The 15,920-nt window shown below is 38.1% G+C and overlaps 1 protein-coding gene across 6 annotated transcripts in view; it reads right to left on the bottom strand.

The window, feature by feature from the left end:
* Nucleotides 1-7,568: 7,568 nt before the first annotated feature.
* TTBK2 (tau tubulin kinase 2) overlaps nucleotides 7,569-15,920 on the bottom strand; it is a 100,041-nt gene continuing 91,689 nt past the window's right edge. For 4 of the 6 annotated variants that reach the window (XM_065065880.1, XM_065065883.1, XM_065065882.1 and 1 more), the window contains 2 exons: nucleotides 10,623-11,893; nucleotides 8,913-9,619 (listed from right to left, as the gene is read on the bottom strand). In XM_065065880.1, the coding sequence (XP_064921952.1) occupies nucleotides 9,151-9,619; nucleotides 10,623-11,893 (1,740 nt within the window). In that variant the 3' untranslated portion in view covers nucleotides 8,913-9,150. Of the gene's footprint in view, nucleotides 7,802-8,912; nucleotides 9,620-10,622; nucleotides 11,894-15,920 lie in introns of those variants that run through there. The other 2 variants (XM_065065881.1, XM_065065885.1) reach the window with 2 other exon arrangements.

Here is a 15,920-nt window from a genome sequence, read left to right as displayed (position 1 = left end):
ACCTGTTGGAAGCATTTGTATTTCTAATCTTTAGTACAGGTGGGCTCAGGAGCAGTGTTTTCTGTAACTGAAGAAGATAACCTTTATTTGTATTTTGTTCTCATGGACAAAGAAACCAATTAATGCTACCGTGACATTCCAGGTAGATGAGCAAAATGTTATCTAAAATTTACCTTGTCCTACTGGGCAGCAGTTTGAGCTTGCCCAGGCTGCAATGGCCAGTTCTGAACTGTCTGACGTTTTTTCAATGTTTCACTTCTTTCTCCAACTGTTAATTCTTTAATTTCACTTACTACAGCATTTCTAGGGAGAGCTGGTTTGTGTGCACTACATAGCTGTCTCATGTTCGAGTACAAACTTAGATGAGAGGCATCTACGGTCCAAGCGCAGAGAAGCACAGAAAGACCCCGAGAGCTGAGTGGGTGGACTTGATCTCTTGTGGGAATGAAGATGACAAGCCAGGCAATGCTAAAAGACTCTTTGGTGGTCAGACAACTACCAGACCTCAACATTGATCTGCGACAGTGTCTTTGTTCCAATTTTGCTTCTTTCTCACAGTCTGCCACTTCTATCACTCACGTATACTGAAGCCAGATCAAACCCTTTCATCTATTTCCAGTATGATCCAAATTTACATAATACTTTAAACAAGGAAAAATACTGAACTACCTGTCTCCAGTACAGAGTGTGCAAATTAGTTATTTACATCTTCAAATTAATACAGCTGGGTTGCTATTTCTTATGCACCCTTTCTATGATCAAATTGTGGTTCTACTGGGAACACCAAAAGCGCACACCATCCAGCAGCATGCCGTTGAATTCCTGGCTGCTCTTAGCAGAAGATGAAACATAATTTTCTTGGAATGTTACTGAGTAAATTAATTCCCAATTTGTTTCCTGTCATCTGAAGCAATTGGATCTGTTTATATAAATAACAAGGGCTAACAACCTGGTCATGAAGTTTAATGAAAATACCACCAATGATTTGAACAGTGGTAGGACTGGCTTTTAATTTGCTGTACATACAAGGCATAATGGTGGCAATGCTGAGAAAGAGTCCAGGGAATTTTCTCCAATTCTTTGGGACGTCCCTAAAAACCTTGTTGTGCTGCACAGAAAGCAGGCAGTATTTTCCACAAGCATACAAGGATGTGGAGGCACGTATACCACAAATACAGATCATGATGATACCATAGTCTACTTCTACCTAGTTTCACTAGGAATGAAAGGATCTTGGAGGAAATAAGCAACTAGTAGTTCAACACTGCATTTTCACATAGCACAAACTGCTAAGATGCAGTAAGAGCTTCCATTTTTCTGCTACCTGTACAGAGGATGAGACAGGTCTCCTCAAGAGGTTGTAAGAGCTCAGTGACTGCATCCAGACAGCTGATCATCTCCAAATAAATCAATTATGGTGACCTCTGGCTAAATAAGAAATTACAATTTGAATGGGGGAAAAAAAGAAGGAAGGAAAGGAGGGAGAGAGAGAAAGAAGAAAAAAGAAGAGAGAGGAGAGAAAAGAGAGGAAAGAAAAGAGAGAAAAGAGTTGGCTTTTCAGAACAAGGCTGGAGTCTACCATATTGTTACTAAAATTTATTTGATCTGGCTGTGGCAATCACTTATTATTTGGCTGAATATAGCCAGTATGGATGAAAGCAAGAGGAAACAAAAAGGGAGGTTTCTGAGGAGGCCAGCTGAATTTTTCTATGCTTACTAATATACAACACATAAACCTACTAAATCAGTAAAACTTACATTGATCCAATCATTCAGACTTGCAATATGACTCATGTTGCAGCAGTACCAACAGACACTTGCTTTTTGCTTTCTTGTAACTGGAGAAAAAAAAAAATCACTGTCAAAGCACTTTCTCCACTTTCAAGTACAGGGCTACAATAGCCAAAAATACTGAAAAGAAAAACCCAAACAGCTGAAGCTTTAGAAATAATGAAATCATTATACAAACACAATCAAGAACTAAGTTTTGCATGCTGAATGAATATTTTATTTAGAACCAGTTTATAAAAATAAAATACAAAATAATTTGAAAACAAAACTTAAAACATTGTACAAAGCCTTGATATGGTACAAATGAGAAAATAAATAATTACAACTTTATGTACAAATGACAATTACAAGGGCATTAACTCTTTATGTTCTTGGGTGCCTGAGCAAACTTAAAAGGAAAAGAATGGCTTAGAAGATTTCCAAGGAGGGGAAGGGAACTGCAATTACTGAGCAAGAGAGTTTGAAGGGCTGAACATTCATTTTCCTCAATGGTAACAATCAATCTTGGAACTACTTTACACTTAATTTAATCATGCTGCAGGTTTTGAGCACTTAGTTTCCTACGGGGTGACAACATTGTGTTTTTAGTTAATAGACATTCTTCGTGGTATTGCACAGAGATTTTAGATTAGCAGCCATTGGCTGGCATCTTCATAAAGTCCATATTTGTCTGAAGGCATTGCTGGTGATTTCCTTAATTTACTAGTTTCGGTATCAATAGGAAAGCATTTGAGAATTGACATCTGTTAGAGCAAATGCTGCATCTTGTCTCTGGGCTGACTCTATAGAAAGGAAGTTAGAAGTTGGGGAAGAATTTCAAGCCTTGCCTTCTGTCCAAGGAAAGCAAAGAGGATGCAGAGAAGGCTGCTGGGCAACCAATCCAGATCTCCAGTCAGAAGAAAAAGATGTGAAATAGCCAAGAAAATCCCACCTCACCTTGTGTCAAACCTTTATAACTTTGCCTGCCATGCAGCTGATAATGGGTTTAAAATGATCAGAAGCCAGGCAGATCAAACTAATGATACTCTATCTTTTGGAGCAAGCTGGTCTGCTGTTATTATAGGTCTTTTATATAAAAGTTAGGTCAAAGATCAAGTGATCTCAAAAGGAAACAAACATCTGTAATTCAAATCAGTTCCAGCTGAATTCCCACAGACAGTTGTGGATGATCAGGACCTCATAAGAGCAGCTCACAAGTGGTATTGTTTTAGAAGAAACCACTTTGTACTCTTGGCCAAGGCTGGCTCTCAGCAGTAATTCTTACAGTAAATTAGAGATCAAAAGGCATGTCATAACAAAAAATACGCATTTTCCAATTTAAAATACAGCAGCTGCAGATACGATATTTATAGAGTTTATATCTTCAGTCCCTAAACAAAAAAACCTCAACAAAACAAGACCCTGTGCTGATGTTAATGAGTTTCACCTACACAAGAACAACAAGAATTCCCAAGGATACAACCTCTTCATGTAGATGAAAAACAGAAGTAAACTACAGAACTGACATATGCTAACATTTGGGTTTGTCACCGTTACTGTGAAGAGAGAATGTGTTACCAACAATTTAGAGTAAAATCAGCCTACATGTTCAAACCTGGATGACTCAGGTAATTCCTAAGTTAACGCATTAGACTTCAAAATAATATACTCCTATGCATTCTTCCCTAAAAAAACCCCAAACAAACAAACAAAAAACAAACCAAAAAAACAAACCACAAGAGGAACAAAAGCCCCAAAGGTTAATATTTAAAAGTCTGATTATTAATATTTAAAAGTCTGATTATTTAAACCACAGGAAAATGAGTGTTAAAACTTTTCAGCCTCTGACAGTATCTTAAGATAATTCCAGACAATTTTTACACAATCCAGACTGACTTTTAGATAATTTTTCTTTTACAAGTGTTATATGTAGGGAAAAGGAAGACTGGCTTCAAGCAGACAGCTGAGGTATTCTTGTGTGAGGTGTGATTTATGCGACTCGCATGTATTAGCTAAGAAATATCTGACCTATGCCTATGTATTGCGTGTAGTCAAAACTCTGAACTTTGCTTCCTTTTACCAGCGTTACCAGTTACTGAGAATTGCAGGAAATGCAACCAATGACATCTGAGCCAAAAGCAGAACAACAAACAAAAGCCACCAGCTCACTGCCTACTGGATTGGCTAAAAGAACTAGAATAAAGATATGCACTGCTCCAGAGTTCCAGAAGGAGGAATGAGCATCTGAAGTTTTTACCAGTTGAAGAAAGGAATCATGGATAATCATCAAGACTTTTATGACAGTTCTCTGAACACTCCTTATCATGGAGAAATATACAGAGAATGGGCCATAGGGAACCATGGGGTTAAGCTAAGACACCTCAGCAGCCCCTTGCTCGCTGGCATTGACACCAGGCACAGCTCTCCCCACCTCACAGCAGCAGTCCTGCATAAAAAAATTAAAATCAACATATTATAGGCCCACAATGAGAAACCTATTTGACTTTGAGCTCTCCTATTCCTTTTCAGAAGATTTCTCTCTCATTTAACATGTATATATATTCATAAATTGGATACATGTATCTCCGGTTTGTCATTAGACCCTTTTAAGAAATTGGAATAATCACTTTCTTCTTACCAGAATTTATGCCTCTTAGTGTTCCACAGAAATGTCCAATTAATAATGGAAAAATTCTGTTTGCAGGAAAGAGTCTGTATTGTAAGTCTGGCTTTGTCTACAATCTCATCAAAGAGAAAAAGAAAACAATTTTTTTTAGAAGCATTACAGTCAACCATTGCACAAATGTTACTGCAACAAGAAGGACTTAGAGGAGTGTTACCCAAGTAGGACTATAGGATCAGGCCTTATAATATGGAAAAGACACAGAATCAGAATTAGGGAGTAGCAAAATTACAGTAGATGAAGAGATCAGAGCAAATCAAAGCAAGACAGGCCTCGGCTGTAAACAGGATGCAAGAGCTGAGACTATTCCTATCTGTGTGTATATATATATATACACACACATATGTATGTATATAAGTTTCTCTAGAATATACATATCTATATAAGTGTATATATAGATACGCTTACGTACAAATGCATATTTATATATATGACATCAAAATTGTGTATTTTCCCAGCTATAGTTAACACCATAATACTACAAATTGTACTTGACAGAGGTCTTGCAAATCTTTTTCAGATGAAAAATATTTCAAGCTATTTTTAAATATAAAGGACCAGATCCTCCCCTTTACATCAAGACTGTTTAGTGAGGTATGCGAGAAAGTTCCATCTCAAACACGCAGACTTCAAGCTAAGAGTATGTCCAGATTTCCCAGGACAGGATGTGGCTGGTGGCTACAAGGAATGCCCCGTGTCACTCCCCAGGGCTTTGCCTCCTGAATAATTGTATATAACTACCAGTTAAGACCTCATATTGCTCCTGCCTTTGAGCAGTGAGATTTCCTATGCTTACCAATCCTGCTCAAGTAGTAGAGAGGTGCCTAGCATCATGCAGCTTGCCAGTGTTGCTCTACTGTATCACACCTTCTATTACTTTTAACAGGGTTTTACTTAAGTAGTAATTGGCATTTGTAATTAATAATGAGTTTTATTAATATTAATATAGATTTTTGAGGTTGCAACTTAGATTGATTATACCATGCACAAAAGTCGGTATGAAGCGTTCAGTCTTCTTAAGTTCTATTTTAGTTTAAAGGCTTCATATCTCAGTTTCTCTAAAAAATGCTCCAAAGTGCTGGCCACAACACAGCAAACACCACGAAGAGGAAATGCGTGCACAGCTTCTGTATCTGCTATGTGTTGGGGCTCCATTGCACTGCCCTCCAAAGAAATAGTGCCTTGAAGAGGACAAAGCAAATGTCCTTGAATCATATTGTTTCCCAGCTAAAATCCCTGTGTAAGCTGCTGCGTGCTATGCAGAATAACTGTAAGTGTTTTGTAAAATGGAGAAAAATCTTCCCCGTCCCTGAAAATCTGTGGCAGGCAACTGTCCATAAACCACTCATTCACACTCTGCAGAAGGGCCATACACATGGATATTGGTGTTTTTATGCAGAATCAGTTGCATATTCAAATACTGAAGCTTACAGAGTTCTTGATGATTATACAGTCCCTCTAGAAATATTAAGCTAATATTTGAGTATGAGTTGATCAGCTAACCGTTACCTAACTACATTCACTGATTGCTACATTAGACTATAGTAAGCAAGTCTGTAAACTTTTAGAGGGAGGATATAAAGCAACAAAAAAAACTCCAGAAGAGTGGGTAGTTCAAGATAAGTTATTCAAAATCACTCTTCCCTTCATATCTTCATGATTTTCTCACTAGATCCTGTTGAATCCACAGCAAAAAGCAACTGGGGATATACAGTACTTCTACCTTTTTCTGCACTGAAAGCCTTGGTCATCAATCACAATCAATATCTCGTGCTCCATTTTGGCATAGTTTCCTATTTTTTCATTGGCAAGTAGTTCAAGTACAAATTAATTTCTACAGCATTGATTTATTTTACATAGTAATGTACAACAGTGGACAAGACTGTACTTTGAAGACAGCATAAAGAAATCCCTAGGTGTTATATTCTTTCTCACCTGTAAAGCCATTACCTGTTTCTGGATCCTGATACAGTGGAGAGAAAATATAAACACCTCAACTTCAGCATTTCAGGCAAGGATGCATGAAGTTGGTACCTATTAAAACTGACCATGTTAATATAGGAATAAGCTTACAAGATCATAATAAATGCTTTTCAGAAATAAGGAAAAGGGGAGGGAAAATCATCATAGACTGCCACATGATCTTAACAAATAATTCCTGCAGTGCCCAGGACAAAAATATCACAATGGGCCCAAATTCTCTTCATGGTATACCGTAAGGAAACATGAGGAAAACAGGAAGGAAAAGATGGAATTAGTAGTTTTCACATTCATCTGTTAGGTATTCATTGACTGCCACTGCTCCTATATAACGAGTGTTCACGACAATCAAGAACTCACATTATGAAATAAAAATGGGTAACCACAAGCCCTATTTGTAGTCAAAAATAAAAATATCCTTGAATCTCTGTTCTTGTTCCATATGCAAACGCACACACACAAAACTATAGAGAAAAAAGGCAAGCTGCAAGACAAAACATTGGCTGGTTGAGAAATCAGCAGTCCTTCAATCTTGTACCAAGGTATAAAGGCTATTAGAATTTGTGCATTCTGGAATTTTTTTGGGGGAAATAGAAGATGTAATGCCAAAAGCATTCAGGAACTAACAGAAAGGGAACTGTATTATTTGTAGTCCATAAATTACAGATGAAAAATGACAAAGAATGAGTTTATATAAGCATATACATATATGTATATATAAATATTTATATTATATAATTTACCATGAGGACATGCAATTATTGGTATAGCACCTACTATACAATATAATACAAAGGAATAGGACTTTCCAATGGTACAGTTTCTTCAGAAAAAGCAGGTATACCCTACCTATTGCATTCATCTGTAGTGCTTGAAACCTAAATGAAATTAAGGCTCCACACTGTGCTACATTACATACGGGAAACAATATACATATTCATAATAAGAATTAAAAAAACCAAACAATACAAACAAACAAACAAACAAAACCAACAACAACAACAAAGAAAAAAAACATCAACATAGTCTGACAAAGCAAGTGAAATTCAGTGCAGCTCCAGGGCAGCTTTAATGCAGCATTAGAATGTGTTAGCTCAGAGACAAAATATTCCCTTTTTAATCCAAAGGTATTCATTTGGCAGAGGTTAAATAAAAAAGCACAGATGCTGGCTGGAGAGGCAAATGACTACAGCAAGCAGATCAGTAACTGAAAGGTCTCCTACGCATCCAGTGTCCCCACGACAGGAATCATTAGGGAGAGCTGGCTGCATCTTTTCCAGGCTTGCACTCTTGTGTTACTCTTCTGACTCACTATTCTCTTCTGAATATAGCAAAAGGTGCTGTACTCTTACGTTCCCTACAGAGATCCTGTAGAGCACAAGATATTATTAAGTAACTACCAAACGAAGTTGGAGGAATTAGACACCATGGACTTTACTGACAGACAATGAAGCTTGGCTATCAAAAACACATTTAGGCAAAAGAATGGAAGAATCTAACATAAAAAATATCCAGGATTGCTTTCTGTATATTTTCCTTTGATGATTAATATTCTTACCCAGATTTTGTAAGAGTGCTAAATATATTTTTGTCATGTATAACCTACCAGGTTCATGAAGTAGACAACCTCCTCATCTCTCTCCATCTTTCATAGTACCAAAACACAAATTGTGGTTGGTAATCATCTCTGCACAGTAAGATCAGTGGTTTAAGAGATCCAAAACTAATGGAAAAACAAAAGCCAGCAATAACAAGGGTTCTTTTTGTGGTTAAGTGAAAAAAGGTACTTCTCTTTTCTAACGTACATTGCAATTTATCGTAAATCTGCAACATCCAGTGAAGTGCAGGTATCTCCTCCTTTCTCTCATTTCCTGGACAGGAATGTTTTTCCAAATTCTAAAAAAAGCAGTTTGAAGAACCCTTCTATGATTCCCAAAGAAGTTTATGATAGAGAACTGAGAATTAGCTTATTGGATCCTAATTAGTACTAAATAAATTTCTAAAGAATATAGATATAAAAACATCTTGGCAAATGTTAATTTTTATAATAAAACATCATCAGTTTCAAGAAGGGTCAAGGTATATGATACTTCCTTAGGTAAAAAAAAATCTGTGCCATAGTAGACAGAGGACAAGATGAGCAGTGAGTGACACAGAGAGGTGTGCAGCTCAAAATGGAAAGGACTTAAAAGGTAGAAATAGCATTGTCTTCTAAATGGTGTGCTTTTTAAAAACTGCAAATACATGCTTAAGCAGTACTTGTCTCCCAAGTGGTGACATAATTTTGGGAATAACTGTTTCAGGTTTTCTTACATACTCCTTAAGTATGTAAGGCCTTAAATAACTAGGCCAACTCTTCTAGCTAGGTAAACTAAAACCATAGAAATAAATACCTTTTTAAAACACTCACCTTAGAGATATTTTTTACTCTAAATACATTGCACCTCTTTGACTACCTAGTCATTCTTATCCTGGGCTTTACCTCCCCTCTTGTGGATCTGCTTGCTGCCTGCTCTTAGACAATGCCTGGCCACTTATTTACACAGTATGCTTTTTCATTAATAGTTTACGATGCTTACTTCCTTTAAAAAGCGCAGATTCAACACCGTGTTTTTTTTTTAATATACACTTTTGATTATTTTTTTAAATACACAGTACACAGACAACAACATGCATCAGATTTAGGAGGGGGCTTTATACCTGTCAAGGCCCAGTTCCTATCTGCTAAGCTTAGTGTTTGATTTGCTCTTTCCTGTGGGAGTCTTAGTGTTTGGGGAATGGTGGCAGGAACTGCCAGATCCTTTCAGACCGTTCTTGCTTGGTTTGTTGCAACAGTGCTCTTGTTGGCAGGACCTCCTAGAAGATGAGGAGCCTGAATGGCTAGGAGGTGATTTACTCCTCCCAAGATGTGGGGATGAACTCCTCTGATCATGATGAGGTCTCCCAGACCGGGACGGAGAAGAACTGGCAGTACGGGGTAAAGAAGAGCTCCTAGGGGAGGCACTGGGACTGCGTCGGGGGATGACAGGGCTTTTGGGTGGTGTTTTTGGACTATGTGGAGATCCTGGACTCTTACACTGGGTAGAACTCCTTGGTCTTTGAGATCCATTCTGTAGGATTTGAGCCAGACGAGAGATAAGATCTGAGTCCGAGCTGCTACTTCCTAGGACTCTGTATCTGCGTAACCTTAAGAAGAAATGAAGAAAGATTATTTCTGTTCACTGAAGTTCATAGAGAAACATAGTGTCACTAGAAACTAGGGATGAGCTTACACTGCAGAACAGACATCTGGAGCTGAGCTTTCCTATAAGGTAGAGGTGTTTGGATCTACATCAGGGGTGTCAAACTCATTTTCGCAGGGGGACACATCAGCCTCGCTGTTGCCTTCAAAGGGCCGAATGTAATTTTAGGACTGTATAAATGTAACTACTCCTACATTTTTAAAGTCCTAAAATTACATTCGGCCCTTTGAAGGCAACCGCGAGGCTGATGTGTCCCCCTGCGAAAATGAGTTTGACACCCCTGATCTAGCCTTTGGCTTCTGTTTTGTTCAAATCAACACAGTATCTATATTTGCATCAACTCACAGAAAGAGCCTAAGTGTTTACAGGACATCTGAAACTTTCTGGTGGTGCTGGAAAAAACACACTCACGAGCAGTGCTTATTGCCTCTGCTTCAAAGGGGTACATCCATTCCCACACACCATCAATACACTGCTATACACAATTTTAAGAGATGAAAAGGCACACCACAACTTCCTCCAGAGGACTTTGCACTACTGTACCAAAATTCTCCTTATCCTGGTAATGTAGGCACTGAAGAAATAGATTGTGGTTGTCTGTATATAGAACTGGCAAAGGGAGGCTTCTAGAATCCACTCTGCCCTCCTTCCATCAGTTGGTTTTACTTAGCCATGATCTAAGCATAGCTAACTGACTCATTACTGATGGCTGGAATCTCCAAACCTGAATTCTTAAAATGTCTAGAAAAAGAACAGTTTAATTTTCAAAGGGACTGGATATGACAGACCCTGTTGATTTCTCTGGGTTTGTGAATAATCAACAGTTCCAGAAAAGTGACTCCACTTCAAAAAAAAAACAGTGTAAAGATCACATACTGCAGAGTAACTGCAGTCAGGCTCAAATCTCTTTTCAACCTGAAAACCTATTTCTATTTTCTCTGCATTACCTAGCTTCTACCCCAGGTCTAGTAGGCGGTTTTCCTGGTGGTGGCCGAGGAAAGAATGGAGTTGAACTTGAACTGGTGACTTGATCAGCGGTTGCCCAGGACACTGGCCTTGGAATCTTGCTTTTTCTGGACTGAGGGCTGCTTGGAGATAAAGAGCTATCTTCTGTCTGCTTGCTGAAATGAGAGTCCAGTGTCAATCTAGAAAAAGAGGATAAGACATCATTCTCAGAAAACGGGACTGGAGCAGCAGCCATTTTTTCCTCCAGTGACTTATCAGAGGCACTTGAGAGGTCACCAAGGAAAGATTTGAGCTGTCTCTTTTCCATAAGCAGTCTGACCAAGTCTGTCTGATGGGCCTTTTTTAGAAGCAGCTTTTCCTTTGCTGAAACAGGAGAAGATGAGTCTGATGTGGAGTCTATCTCTTGTGCCAAAACTGGGATTCGACTCTGCCTAAATACAAAAGGAGATTTAACTAAGTCCTTCTTAGATCGATGAGAACTCTCATTTTCTGAAATGCAGTGGATTAACTCTCCATTTCTTGGAGCATTTTTCTCTTTTTTGTCCTCCTGGTGCAAAAAAGTAGTAAGGGCCACTTGGTGGCATTTCAAGTCTTGGATATGGACTTCTTCCTTATTAGAATGAAAACCATTTTCCTGAACTGGTGCTATCTTGCTTGCCTGTCTATTAACATGTGGGCTGGTAAGTCTTGAGAGAGAAAATTCTGATGCTTTAGGTGCTATGGACTTCAGAACCTCATCTTGATTTGGCTCCAAACAGAGGGGCCTTGGCTTTGATTCTTCAGCAGCTTCAGTATTCGTTAGAGGTTCTTCCTCTACAGATTTTGAGATTCCTGGCAAAGAATTTTGTTCTTTGCTTAACATTTCAACTGCGTCCTCAGAAACCACCAGAAGCCTTTCTTCCTCAGCTGCCTCTACAGGAATATTTTCAAATTCTTTCTCTTCCTGTATCCCACCATGTTGTTCAGGTAGGTCTTTCTGGCCACAGTCCAGGACGCTTACAGATTCTTTAACAAGTCCTTCCCTGTCAGGCGCCTCCTGGTTGACATTAAGTACCAAATCTGGTCTGCTGACACTAACTGGAAGTGCGTCTTCTGTCACAACCAAACCTGGCAAACTTTCCTTTGGACAGGAAAGTTCCACAGTGTGTTCCACAGACTGAGCATCCAGCTCTCTTTTCTCTAGCTGGTGGCCATAATGAAAGCTCTCCGAAGCAGACTGTGTAGATGCCACTGAAGGTCTAGGTATTGTTACCTGCATTGGAAAATTCAAGAAGGAAAACATGAGAAACTCAGAAATGTTATACAGATAACATTCTTTAAATAGTATTTTTGATTACATGTCTTCAAGATACATTATATAAGAATTCCTATGAATCACAATGTTCAACTAATAACTAATCTTGTAATTTACATCTAGTTAATAAAAAAGAAATATAATCCCAAGACAGAAATGTGTAACAGGTAAAAACAATCTCAATTGAAAATGTTGCAGTTACCAAGTAATCCTCCCAGAAATGAGATCCAGCCTAACAGGTAGAGTTTTTATTTATTTCACGTTAGTTTGAATACCCTTAGATTAAGTTGTATATAAACATAAAATCTTTAACAAGTACACAACAATATTTTTAGACAAGTACAGAATACATTGAACACAGTGAGGTCCAGATTCAGGAATTGACTTAAATTTCAATTTAGGCAGAATTTAGATACTTTGTTAACAAAACAATTAATAAAAAACTTCATTTACCTAATTAAATAAATCCATACCCATAATACCTACATTTTTGTCCAGAAAAACTTTCCTGAGAACCTAAATTTTAGCTATTACCTTCCCTGTAGAATCTTATGCCTTGTTTTAACTAAGCAACCTGGTTAGGACATCTCCTTATCTAAGGTCATTAAGAGATTCACAAACTAAATATTCACACATCTAAATCCCCTAGTGGGTCCAATCCAATAGATATGCCTAAAGCACTCCTAAAACCTATATACAGTTTTGAGTCAGAGTCTCTTTGAAAAACGGTTGGTTATGATGAGTGTTGCCTCTAGTACAGAGCTTAATTGTTAAAGCACATGGCCAGGAAATGGGAAACCAGTACTCATGTCCCTCCCCACCTCAGGGGCATAAGCCCATTTCCCCCAATTCCCATCAAATTCAGACAAAACAAGAATGGAGTTGCTTCTCACCTCACCCTTTGATGTCAGGCCACTGCACAGACAGAAACACAGGAGTCGTGAGGTGAGAGGGTGAGAGAGCACACATGAAAGTGAGAGGAGTTTTATCTCCATCGCCAAGGGAGGAATGTACCCCATATGTCAAGAGGAGTCCTAGATTCTGGTTTATATGTATTTGATTGAGTCTTTTGGTACGAACAGAAAAAAGTCAAGGGGATACCTTAATGTCTTCCTCTACATGGACAAAGAGTTCAGCTCCTTTTTTCCTTATGTTCTTTAGCCTCATGAATCTGACACTGTTTCAGTTTGCCATACTGAACAGAAAGTGGAAGACTGGAGTCTGGGTTTGGATATAAAGACCTTCTTCATGCACTGATGGTAGAAGAGGTTGCCAGGATTCTACTATGTTGCAAGACACTTTTCACTCAACCTGATTGCAGAAATCAGACACGTTGCTGACCTTAATGGGCTTTTGCAAGAGATAGCACATCAGTGCTACTGCGTGGTAGAAACCAAGCTCATCTGGACCCGTAACAATTTATACTGTGTAATCAAACATCAGAAATACAGAACAACTCTTCAAAAGAAGTAGGAACCATCAGTGACGGAGATAAACTCAGATTTCGCATAAGACTATAACAGCTTCATTGAAATTCTTGCTGATTTTTTTTTTTTTTTTTTTTGCATTTTCTTCATAGTCCTGTATAACAAAATTTCCATCATTATGGGTGCACATTTACCTCCATGAAACACAAACATTCAACTGATATTACTCAACTGATACAAACATTCAACTGATATTATGAACAATCCACATGAAACACAAATCACAGGCATAAAGCTGAATTAAAGAGAGGACAACTGTTTATGGTAAAGAAATTTTTCTATACTATAAAATGTATTATGAACCTCTCTAATTTACCTAATGCAGTTTTTGGACCTTGGCCTATAAATGTGGAAGCATATTTTTGAGAAATTTGGAGAAAAAAATATGTTCTTAGTTTGATGAGTAGGATTAGCTCTTTAGCTACAGAAAGTGGTATTTTTTCACCACAGGGAAGAGCAGAAGTGTAAGATAATTTAACTCATGTTTTTCCAAGTAGACCTAAGGTGTTTGTAGCACCTTCCCCAAGTTGAGATTTATTGAAATAGGTAAAAAAAACCCCAACCAATGAACCAACAAACACAAAACACTGCAACCTGCAGCAAGAGACTACTTTTTGTCTCCCTGATAATTTGTTTTCAAGTTTGGGCCAGCACAGTCCCTTCATGTTTTCTGAATTAAAATGGTGCATTGGGAAACAAACAAGTTATTTCATTTCGGCAAAACAGTCCTCCTCATCTCCTCTTACTTTCAGTCTGGGTTCTTTCCTGTGAAAGAATCACTACTTCTCTTTTGAGTCAGAGAAGTCTTTGTTACTTAAAAGCCTTCTTGTGAGAGAAACCAAGCACATCAGTTCAGCTACAGAAAGAACAGAGGAAGTAGAATTTTTTTAAACAGCACCTTGCCATTATTATGTCAATTAGTGCCTAAATATTGAGTATCAAACAATAATAGTTTAGCAAAAACTCTGTACAGAATGGAGAAGGGATACCATGGGAGGAAAAAAAAAAAAAAAAAAGAAAAAAGGTCTAGGAAATAGGGCAGCTATTCCATAGGTTTCCATACATCCCTAGGAACTGCTCTGAGGTAACACATCTCCAGGTATTATACACTGAAGGATTTGCTTTCATATGACAGAGAAACATATTTTAACCTGTCACCAAAAAAAACCCATCATATCTCTTAGAAATTCTCAACTACATGATGGATGAAAGTGGGTTCAGGAAATTTTAATGCAATATTGTCCTTGGAATAGCAGGTTCAGATTTTTGAGACATCACTTGGGCATTTGCTGTTCACTCAGCTCTGTCTCCAGCCTGTTTCAATGCCTTGTTCTCCAGGGCTGCACACAACAACTCCAAACTAAAGAAATCAGGTAAAATATCTCCTTTTCTAAGCTTTTCAGTTGATGCGTTAGTCTGGTTGCCAGTTCAAATAACCCAGGAATCAAAAAACCAGAATTGTCTTCCACAAATCTGAAGAAGGATGCCTTCCCTTAGAACAGAACAGTTCTCGTGTCCTGCTAATTTTCAGAGGTAAGACAACCTTAGTTATTTGCTTGTAGGAGGATATTTATCTTCTTGGTACATTTCAAGAAGGGTTGCAATTGCATTTAAGTTCTCCTTTGTTCAAATATGTTTACATGGAAACTCTCTTTGCCTTGTGACTTCTCTCTCATATGTCAATTCTTTGTTAGGTGAAACCAGCTCTGATCTGAAATTTATTTACATTTTTCAACAGACTTCATACCCTTTGCCACATCTGGAGAGAGCATTTCCTCGTCTTTCAGGCCTATGTTGCCCAACCCAGATTTAACCCTCACACCTAAGAAACAGAAGAGTAAGCTTGTTGAACAACCTACAATAGAACAGGCAGGAGCAATTTTTGAAAGAAAAACATTGAACAAGTGGAAGAAAGAAAAGGATACTGGATAACTATGTATCATCAAAGACTCAGTACTACTGAGCAGTTCACAGTTTCAGAAATGGGTTTTTGAACACACACATCACTTTCTTGATCTGTGTTCACTAACACAAACAAAAGTTTATTTTCTCAGATGGTCAAGAAACCTCTTATTACTCTTCTTAAAGCACAAGAATGAAATTATATCCCCACTGGGCTTGACATTTCACCTGTATATGCAAGAAATTTAAATTAGCAATCATGCAGAAGTGGCATTCATTCAAGGGTTGCTACAACTTCAAATGCAGTTTTAAGAGGGAAACAAAAGAGCAAGGCCAATTTTTAAAAGTCTGGCAATGTATATGAGAAAACAAAACTTGTATGGAACCAAACCCTGCTAAATCATAGAATCATAGAATGGTTTGGGTTGGAAGGGACCTTAAGGATCATCTAGTTCCAGCCCCATTTCCATGGGCAGCGATGAAAGTGCTTTCATGTGGAAGAACTTGGATGTAATAGTCAATTCCTGAAGAAATGGAAGAAGCTTGTAGACAACCCTCATAAGGCTCCATGTAAGATTTATTCGGGTAAAGCATCA

Source organism: Columba livia, chromosome 5, assembly GCF_036013475.1.
Source record: "Columba livia isolate bColLiv1 breed racing homer chromosome 5, bColLiv1.pat.W.v2, whole genome shotgun sequence".
Taxonomy (NCBI): domain Eukaryota; kingdom Metazoa; phylum Chordata; class Aves; order Columbiformes; family Columbidae; genus Columba; species Columba livia.
The sequence above is the reverse complement of the archived record's forward strand: the minus strand, read 5'-3'. Positions and strand labels throughout refer to the sequence as shown.